At 46.0% G+C, this 10,624-nt stretch overlaps 1 protein-coding gene across 2 annotated transcripts in view; it reads left to right on the top strand.

Annotated features, from left to right (window-relative positions):
* The first annotated feature begins 6,046 nt into the window (after positions 1-6,046).
* The window catches only part of PRKD3 (protein kinase D3), a 40,715-nt gene continuing 36,137 nt past the window's right edge, over positions 6,047-10,624 (top strand). Inside the window, exons 1-2 of one of the 2 annotated variants that reach the window (XM_035321376.1) lie at positions 6,047-6,161; positions 8,297-9,339. In XM_035321376.1, coding sequence (XP_035177267.1) covers positions 9,049-9,339 — 291 coding nt within the window. In that variant the 5' untranslated portion in view covers positions 6,047-6,161; positions 8,297-9,048. The remainder of the gene's footprint in view (positions 6,162-8,296; positions 9,340-10,624) is intronic. The other variant, XM_035321377.1, reaches the window with a different exon arrangement.

Raw genomic sequence — 10,624 nt, 5'->3', positions numbered from 1 at the left:
GGTGCCCACGGCGGGAGGAGCCGTCCTTGGGGGTGCCCGGCTGGGTTGGTGGGGAGGGGGCTGCTGCCAACGGGGCGCTGGGGAGCGTTGGGCTGGGGGCTCGGTGGGGCGGTGTTAGGAGCCCCCCCTCGTCCTGCGGTGGTGGTGGGCCTCTGGGGACCACTGCGAGGTGTCACCGGCTGTACCTGCTTGTAGCTGTCCTCAGGATGCTTTCTGGGCCTACGCTGACAGCACCTGCTACCCACATTTGTGCTGAGTGATGTCTAGCAGGAGGCCAATTGAAATGGCTGAAACCAACTGAAAGGCTTCTGAGCGCACAAGCCCTTCAGGTCGGACGGTACCGCCAGCCTTGCTCTGCGCTCTCGTGCAAAACATCTGATGTTTGTATCACAGATACTCCACTTAAAGTCCACAACTTTCACACTTTTATTAATGTTCACACTTAACGCTTAAATGAATTGAATTAGAAGAAAGTCAAAATGAAGGCAGAAATGAAGGAGGGAGCAGGACTGCTCATCCTGCTGCTCTTCAGCGTCATACCGAGGAGCCACACCCTGAAAACTACAGCTTTGCAAGCATCCAAAGTGCCCGTGAGGCTGCTACTAGAGAACTAGAGCCAGTTGTTGATTTGCAGCTCCTTGACCCCAGTTCAACAGATTTCCTAGAAAAGCCGGTGGATCTACAGCCCAGCATAGCGATGGACTCGCTGGTGATGATAGTTCTACTGCTGATTCAACGTCCTTGTAAGCTGATATGAAGAACATGGCTGTAACCAAATTACATCAATGGCATTCAATTTTCACACAAGTCCAAATGCAAAACCAAGTCACCGCTGAGTAGGAGAAATGTGCGATCACTGAGATCACCACAAAAGACCAGCATGGGCCACAAACACTGTCAACAGACCCTTAAGCAAAAGCCCCATCACGCCAGCAGAGACCAGTCATGGGAAGTTGCTCTGCATCCACCTACCAAGATGGCAGTGACCCTATCGGGACTGTACAGCAGAACAACACCCTGTTCCCTTCAGTCCGAGCTCTTGTGGTTGACTACACAATCCCGATGATGTACAGAATTTCTGGCTGATGTGCCAGAGTTCTCATACAATTTAGCAGGAAAAAAAAAAATCCAATGTATGCAGCAGAAATTTGGCAAGAATATAAGATGATTCAGGTCTAGCTAATACTGTCTTCCCCCAGGGCACTGTGGTCCCACAGAGGGCTACAGTTCCTTCACCGAGTACAAGTACGGCAAGTGTAAAGTTGGCGTAAGATTGTGTTGATCACTCCTCCATAGGAAACACAGATAAAACGGTAAGTACCGGACCAGATATGTAAAGGTATTGATGCTTTTAAGCTTTTTTTCCCCTTCCCCCAACCCGATAGTTCAAACAGTGTCATTTTTGCTGTTGGCTCTTTGGTAGGAACAGGTTGTTTGCTTTTTGTTAAAGTATTAGTGGAATTGGTCAAGGTCATTAACCTGGAAATTTAAGCACAAAAGCTAAGAAGAAATGGAGACATTGCTCCATGATTCCGCTTCCCGGTGAACTGAAATCTGCCCTGTTAGCCTTTCTAAAAGTAAACCAACTCAGTACGGTGTCAAGCACAGGTTGGCTTGTGTGAGTGAGTTCTGGTGCCTGCCCAGGGGAACAGGAACATTACAAACCTGGCAGGGGAATCAGTAAAGTTGAATCTGAATGCAGGGTGTGATGGAGACCTTTTGGGGGGATTTTTAGATGGAAACTGCTTTTGGCTTTGCAAAAGACAATATATGGAAAATTAGAAATGGAACCTGATGCCTTGACTTCCAGTTTTGGATTTTTTTTTTTTTTTAATCTTGCTATAAACATACAAATATATCTGGATTAAAATCAGTCTGGACCTAATAAGAATGTGTTGTATATTTTTTTCACTGTAGATGAATACTTTGTATCAAGATTGAAATGTCAAAGCTGATTAACATCTGTAATGGCCACAGAGAGCATAACAACACTGAAAGACAGTTTTCTTCCCTTAAGTGAACTTGCCATGCTAAGATTCACTTCATCAAAGCAGTTATGTCTGTTCTTAAATCGGTCCCTACCCAGCCAAACAACACAACATGTTTAACTTCAGGATAGATTTTTGTTCGTATTACTTTCAAAATTTGGAAGGGAGACTTCCCTCCCTTCCCATTCATAACCTCCCCCAGGAGTTCTCTGTCTAATGCTATGTAGAAGAACAAGGAGACAAGAAATAGTAATAAATTGAAGCGAAGCATAAATCAGAGCAGTTCACAGCTGAAAATGGAAATATGTAACTATTTAAAAATAATACACAAAGTTAAAAAATGGAACCAAAGGTGATGAGCATTTTGTTTTCCAGTGATTTATAAAGGAAAAATGTATTGTTTAGTCCTACTCCCTGCTACCAAATAGAAGAGACGTCATCAAATTGCTCAGCAGTTAGCTGTTCTATGTATCTAGTCAGTTTATTAGCTTGAAAAGCAAATAGATGTAACAAGGTATCATTTAGAGGAAAAACAAGTAGTTTTTTTTGAAGAAAATTGTATGTTTTCTGTGAAAATGCAACCTGTGTGTTGCTTCTCCCCTGCGGCCCAGTGGATGCAGCAGTGAGAGAAGCGTGTGGGGACTGGCACTGCCAAAGGCTGCAGGCTCCACGCACGCCCGTCTCCGCGAGCTGGTGGCACTCCCGCACCTTCTGCCCATTCAAAGACTTTTTGGACGCTCGGCTCTTCCAACTAACGGGCCCAGGGCAGGGAGAGGAGCGAGCGTGCTTTGCTGTGTGTTCAGTCTCACTAACAGGAGGTGGTTTTGTGCCTGAGCTGTGGCTGGTTTCCCCACAGTGGCACGGCAGCAGGTAGGTTGTGCAGGCTGGGATTTCCAGCGTCTGCAGCCTGGCAGCTGCATGTTCAGAAACAAGTGGGTGGGTGGCTCCTAGAAGCTGTAGCAGAAGGGCAGCAGGGCTGGGGTTTAGATGGAAACACACAAGCCTGGAAGTGCCCTGTGCTCGTGTGCATCCCAAGGACCTGAACCACTGCTATTCATCGAAGTCAGCCCACCCGCAGCTGATTTCTGCGGGGTTTGGAACAGGGCTTCTTTGAGGCTTTGAAAGCCCCGGCTTGGGCGCTTCAGACTTAAGAGAGCCTGTTTCCGTGGGTGTATTTGCAGGCGATGTTTTAGTAAATTGAGTGTGTGGGTGAGCCCTAAACACTTATTTAGGGAAATAACTTTATGTTTGCCTCATAACTGGTAGAGGAGGATGATATGATTTGAGTGAGACTACCCACCTGGTAGGTGTAAGGATCTGTGAGACGACTCTCTAAACTCGTGGTGGGTACGTGAACTCCCAAAGGTCAATTACATATAATTAATAAGATAAATATATACTTTTCAGTGGATTTATGCCAGGGTAAATTTGATACCATGTGTTTTTAAGCCTGTACTAAACTTTCCACTGTTTTTTTGGAGGTAGATTTTAGGACAAAGTTCAGCTAAGGGCTCAAACTGAGACGATGAGGTAATTAGACAGAGACATCCACATTGCAGGACTTTATCCAAACCAAACCTGAACTCCTAATTCTTGTTCAGTTCTCCTACAATGGGGGTGGGGGTGGGGAAAGGAGACCATGAACTGAGAGAAAAAGTATGGAGAAAAAAAGCCTTTTAACAGTTTGTTCAAATAGATATTAGTTCCTCTTTCTGCAAGCATCTCTTGCACTTCGTGCAGATTCTGAATGGGCACATTGGCTAAGCAAGATCAGCATCAAAAGCAGTGAAAAATAATCATGGCAGTGTACGCTTATGGTATGTCTCAAATGCACTAGTCAACTCTCCTAGGACATTGCCTTCTTTGTAACCCAGTCAGATGATATGCAAATGTTCCACACACCAGACTGGTGAATAGAAACGAATATATTAAGTTTCCATTTACAGACAGAAAATATCCAAATGTTATAGGCAGTGATTTCAAACTGGGAAAAACTGGATGGGCTTTTAGAGTTATAAAACGGTCGTTCCAAATGCAGCTTTTCTGTGTGACAGGTAGTGGTCTGTCTAGAATGAAAAGCATGGGTTTTAAACAGCAAGTAACAGCAGAAGCTGCATGTATTTCCTGCTATCATGTGGCTGTAAGAGGCAGCAGTTTGTGAAGTGCAGCTGGCTTCAGTAGGGAAGGCTCTGAGCAGCGAAAACAAGCTCACCATCTGAGGGAGGGATGGGGGCTCTGAAACGGATGCAGAACATTGATGAAATCCACAGGAAATCACTAATTATGAGAGTCACAACAATTACAAAACGGGGCGCTTACACTATCCGTTGGCAGTCAGGGCTAATGCTGTCACAATGCTGTGCTACGCGGCCGCAGCCTCAGCTGGGCATATACACAGATGTATGTGCTCCTCTATAGATAGATGCTGAAACACAGAGCTGCTTTCGGGTGTGTTTTACTCAGAGCCCTGTAGAACAGAACATTTTGGGATGCTTCAGGAGCATTCATTAGTATGAAGTACCACCGCGTCAATGCTTATAGCTGTTTGCTTTGTTTTGGCTGATGCCTATCTGTGTTCTAAAATAATTTGATTTTAACTAATCCATCTTCTGTTCTAATTTATGAAAAAGCAGCTCTGCTGGCTTAGAGCAGCAAATTAAATGGCACCAACCCTATTGGATGTTATCAAGCTGAGCTTCTTTACAGAGAAGTATAATCGTTGCCCAGTGCCTGGGGTAATACCTAATATCCATCTGGTATTGCCTGCAGTTGGCTATTTTTAGGGCTGTTACTTCGATTGTGAGAAGCCTGCTGCACTTTAAAAGCTCTAGAGTATGACTCCTTGCTGTGCTAAACATCAGAAATCATGTTTATGGAGGCAAGCTCTGTGTTTATAGTGTTGGTGTGTGGGAGTCCCACTTCAGGAGGAAAAAGGAAACGAAGATTGCTCAGTTATCTTGTGCAGAGCTTTGGCAAGAACATCCTCTATTCATGGAATAGCCTTCATTAAAAAGTCCCAGGGTGTTTTTTAGCATTCAAAACCAGTTAAAAGCAGAATCAACTATTAACTGCTGCAGTTTGGGTTTAAAGTAGTTCCAGATTTCAACAAGAAGCTTCAGGCTAATTATTTATCAAACAGGCTGTCTCCAGTGAGAACACAGACGTTGTTATAGACCCTATCAGCTGCTCTGTACGATGGTTTGATGCAAACTAGGATGAAGTAAGCGGAAAGACTCCACTGAGCCTCAGTGGGTTTTAGGTCAGGCCCCAGGAGCGCAAGATGAAGGAAACGAACAGCGTACGTTGCAGAGAGCGCTGCGAATGACAAAGCACTCATCTGCTGCTCCATCTTTGAGCGGAGAACCAGAACCCTTTGAATTTCTGTCGACGGTTTCCCTCTTCCACGTGTGTGTGGCCTGGTATGTCATTTAACCCTCAGTAACTCCCCACGACGGCGGACGTGGCGTTAAGAACAAGCTGGATGCCCGTTCGCGGAGGAGGGTGGTGGGTGCTCTCCAACCGGGGGCTTTCGGGCCGGAGGGGCTCCTCACGCAGCGGTGCCTGGGGACTGCTTCGTGAGGTGTTTGTGCTGAGCGGGCGGCGCTCTGCCCACGGAGCGGGGGCACCCACAGCGGTGGGGCTGGGGGCGAGGCCGCTGTGGCGGCCGGCGGGGCGCTGTGGCGGAGCAGGCCGAGCGTTTCCTGGGCAGGACGGAGGGCCGCCACCCACGCCCCGCCGAGGGGAGCCCGCGGCGGCCAGGAGGGGGCCGAGGGGCCGCAGCGGGCCGGGCGGGGCAGCTGGCGGCGGCCTGAGGGGCCCGCGGAGGCGGCGATGCGGAGCGTTCCCCCCCAGCCGCCGCCCCGTTAGCGGTTACGGGGCAGTAACCGCCACAAGCGAGAAAAGTAACGGAAACTCTGGCGGAGCCGCGCGCGCATGCGCCGCGCACCCGCCCGTTGAGGGGCGCGCCGGGGCTCGTAGTTCTCCTGGCCGCTGAGCCCCGCGTCGGAGAGGGGCGGCGGGACTACGGCTCCCGGCAGCCCCCGCGCCGCTGGCCGCGTCCCCCCGGGCGGCTCCTGGCGTGTGCGGGGAGAGCCGCGGGGCCGCGCGGCGGGTGAGATGCGCGCGAGGCAGCGGCGGCCCCGGGGGCAGCCGGCGGCGGGCGGGGCCGCGCAGGTGAGGGCGGGGGAGCGGGGGGCGCGCGGCGCGGCCGTTGGGGCCGGGAACGGCCGGGTAACGGCAGCGGGGCCGGGAAGGGCGGGGGCGGAAAGGTCCTGCCGCGGGGGGGGGGGGGCGCGCCGCCAGCCCCGTTCCCGATCCCGGCCCGCCCTGGGGAACCGCCGTGAGCGGGCTCCGCCGGTGTGCGGGGCGGCTGTGTCGTCTTCCTGCAGCGCGCCCGCGGCTCCCCTCACGGCGTCCTGGGGCGGCGTGGGGCGCTGCTGGCTCCGAGTTCGGGTACCCCAGGGCGCGGTGCTTTCTGCCTCCGGGAGCGAGGGAGGGAAGGGGCAGAGAACGTGGGGGAAGGTGGGCGTCCTCGAGCAAGGCTGAGGGCACGGAGGAGCTGCTGTGCTGAGGGGAGAGCTCAAATGCTGCCCTTATTCTTCCTGTTTGCTTGTGGCCTTCGTCTGCACCGTAGTAAGCACATCCTTCAAGGTACAAGTCGTCTCTGCAGGTGTCTTTACTAGCTGTCTAGTGATTCGTGTGTATTTGTAGGCGTTGCTTTGTAGGTACCTGTGCTGAAGATCCAGAAGGTAGCAGTTTGTTCTTTCCTCTGGAGCCCCTGCTGGGAATTTCTGTCAGAGTCAGAGCTTGTTTCCTTCCAGTACTGCGATCCCTGTAACCCGGCTTCTTTACCTACCTCGTAGGATGCAGTGGCAGAGAGCTTTTTTGCTACTGTGCTGGTAAACCTGACGAGTGTGTAGTCTACTAACCTGAGTCTTTTACTGACTATCAGCCATGTTTCTAGTAAAGATAGTTTGTACTGCACGTGATAAACTGGCATTTCTTTTCTAAAATGTCTTTCCTTTTTATCTTAGTAGTAATTCCTCTGATTTTTTTTCTGTATGTAAGGGAATGAAAAATATCCAAGCGTATTGATGTTGGTGTCCCATGTGGTTCCCCACTCCGTTAACCAACATAGTGACACGTAGTATCTGCGTGCTCAGACTGCTTCCTTATACAGGTAGTTCTTTCAGTGGAAGAAGTTGCATGGGGCATCTGAAAATGTTTATTTCCTAGCACTTCAGATGCGTTTGGCCAGAATAAAATTAATAAGCATGATTCACAATTCTGGTGCTATCCAAAATGGTAATCAACCTATTTTGACTCAGCTTCGTAGAAATAAATGAGAACAGAGGGTAGTTTAAAATAAATTACATGACTTAGCCATAAAGGGTAAACATAATGGGACGCTTTGATGTATTTAAAATTTTGATCCTATAACTAAAAATCAGTGCATTGCCAAAGTTACAAAGTTGCACGTCTGACTTCCTTCATTCCATAATGCCAGAGATGACTTGGGTCCGGATAAAGCTGCTTGGTACTGTTTGGAAACTTTCCGTAGTTGGAGTGGACAAGGTCTTGGAGCATCTGTCTTTCCTTCCAAATGCTTGAAATACAGAATCAGATAGTGCAGCAGCTTGTAACTAAGAGTTTGAATCTGTGCTCATGAACCTAAAAGAAAAATAATAACCCAGAATCCAGTAATGAAATTATTTATTTTACAAGGTTGTGGCAGGCTTTCTCTTTTCTCAGCTGTGTAAGCACTAAGTGATTTTTCCAAAGGAACTGATGCTCTATTGTGTGCTATCTATTTACCTCCAGTGAAGAGTTTGTGCAGGATGTTTTTAGGTTGTTTTGAATAAATGTTAAAATGTACCCTGAGTACATCCGATATAGAAGGTTTTTGAGCCTTGGCATTACGTTTCTTTGAAAGTTTCAGTGTATTTAATAATCTTCCTTCTCTACCCACCAGCTTTTCAGCATACACCTGCAGAGCAGACCTATGGTCTATTCCCCCTTTTTTTTTTTTTTTAAATCATTTTTTTCCCTGTTATCAAATGAAGAGCTCTGCTCTGCTAAATTATTGATAATTTAAAGTTGTATTAATGTATTGGCCAGCATTAGGTCTGATTTGCATATCGTACAGTAGGAAAACACTTAAATTGAAGTTATACTTATAAAATGTTACCAATTTACCCCATATTTGAGTGCAAGGAATTGGTAATCCTGCTGCTTCAGAGAAACATTTATGTCCTTGCTGTGCAACTTCTTGCATTTCACATGAAATAATTGTATCTCTTTCCCTACAGGCAGAGTACAACGTTTCAAAATGCTGGAGGTTATCCGGGTGAACCTAGAGATTACTTTTAACGTGATTGCCTCTTCAGAAATTCTGTTCCTGCATTTCATGAGCTAAACTATTTCACAAAGATGAAATCAGATACCTTCGTGGATCTCCAAGTTAACATCCTGTGAATTCAGAGACTTTCTGAAGGAGGAGTAGGTTCATCATATACATGGACTTGGTTTGTTGCCCAAGGATACGGTTTTCCCTTTTTTCATTCTGAAAAGCTGTCTACGTGAAGATGAATTTGCATCCAAGATACAGTCTGTGGAGTTAGGTGAAAAAGGACACTGTTAATGAGTTTACCAACACTTATTTCCATTGGTGTTTCCAGATTTTTTTGTTTGTTGTTGTTTTTAATACAGAAATGAAGGACAAGTATAAAACAACAGAGCTGATGTACTTCTCTGAGGCCTTTATGTAAGCCTGTGTTGTCTGGACCTGGTGCTAAAGGAAAAGCAATCTGCTTTTGATCAGCTGATTGTGACTGTGCAACAGAACCTTTAATTTAAAGTAACTTCCAGCTGAAATTATTTTACTCTCTGGCTTGCACAGAATGAAAGGGAAAATTAAGATGTTTTACCGGTCAGGGGCATTTTACTGAACTAAGAAAGGGAAAGTTAGGTTTTCCTAACTTCTAATTTAAAACCAAAAACTGACAACATTTTTCTTAGAATTTGACTACTAGGCAGATCTCGATAGTTTAAAGCAAGTCAGATGTCAGCAAACGACTCTTCTCCCCCATCCTTACAGAAGTTTTCCCCACCCACGTGTCATGCTACTGCACAACAAACCCCAACGTTGTCTTCAAGTCCCCAGTCGGGGCTCTCCAGTCGGCTCTCCAATGGCAGTTTCAGCACGCAGAGCCTCACAAACTCCAGGGGCTCTGTGCACGGGGTCTCATTCCTTCTGCAGATCGGTCTCACTCGAGAGACTGTCACCATTGAAGCTCAGGACCTGTCCCTCTCTGCTGTTAAAGACCTCGTGTGCTCTATAGTTTACCAGAAGGTATGGTATAACAGCACCACGTTCTGCCGTTGGCCTCGGTTGTTTTCTAACAAACTGCTAGGAATATCAAGGTGTAATTGGAATGTGCCGAGAAGTTTGGTATGGGGACAGAGATCCATGGCAGATGCTTGCAGTTACACACAAATTTAGCTGACTCCCAAGACAGAAGCTTTTACATTAGAAGGAATAAACCCTCATGTTGCCTTCTTGCTTGTGAAATCTAATAAAGGAAGGTGTAGCAGTAAACTTGCAAGGATTAGTTTTCACAATATAGCAGGTGTTTTTTCCTTTCTGTGATTGTCACCCATGTCTTGGGTTTTTACTTCAGTTTGTGCTTACTTCTACTGCTAACGGATGGTCTTGGTACAGTATAGCCAGCTGTAATCTAAGGACCAATTGTGGCTACAGAAGTACACTGCAAGCCTGTGGAGTTGCGTGATAATAGCTTTTATTTTTGTTTCTAGTTAATAATTAAAAAAAAACACTGAACAGCTAATGTTGTATCATTTTTCCATATATGGAGTACATGCTCTGCTCTTTTATGAGAGGTCTATTATCAGCGTAATTTCTTTGTTCTAAGACAGTTGACCAAAAAATAAAAACATACTTTTAAGATGTATCTTGATTAGGCTGTTGCAATGTTCTGACTCTGGGGAGGAAACGCCATCTATATTGTTGTTTTTATATCCAAGTTTTACCCGTATTTATGTTAGGTAGGCTAGGTACTACTAACCAGCCTGAAAAGTAGTTAACAGTGTTTAATGTAAATAAGAAATAATTACTTTTTTCCCTTGAGGAAGTTGAAGGTAGATAATTTTGCAGGGAATTGCTTTATTCATGTCTTTTATTGTATTTTTGGTTAATTAGTTTTATTAGATGGTTCTTTTTCACTTAATAGCTTGAGAGAAGGTAAATGCAAATGTTATACAAACTCTTCTTTGCATATGCTTACATATCTTTTTCCCCATCTCACAACTTACTGCATCTTTCTTATGTTTACAAATTAGTTGGCAAGCAAGCTGATTTCATAATAGCTTTATGGGCTACCACAATGTACTTCAGTAATGTTAGTTCCTTTCTAAACAGACAAATTATTTGGGTCAACCTTTTTTTTTTTTTTTTTCATACTGTGTGTGTTAGATGTACTTTTTTGCAGCCATTTTAGGGGCCGCTTTTTCTTTCTGTATCAACTCCTTCTCTATGCATCTGCATATTTCCTGTCTTCTATCTTGAAGAAAGATGAAAACAAATATATTCACACTTTTTCCCCTCTTTTTCCTTTCTG

Source organism: Oxyura jamaicensis, chromosome 3 (genome assembly GCF_011077185.1).
Source record: "Oxyura jamaicensis isolate SHBP4307 breed ruddy duck chromosome 3, BPBGC_Ojam_1.0, whole genome shotgun sequence".
Lineage (NCBI taxonomy): Eukaryota > Metazoa > Chordata > Aves > Anseriformes > Anatidae > Oxyura > Oxyura jamaicensis.
The sequence above is the reverse complement of the archived record's forward strand: the minus strand, read 5'-3'. Positions and strand labels throughout refer to the sequence as shown.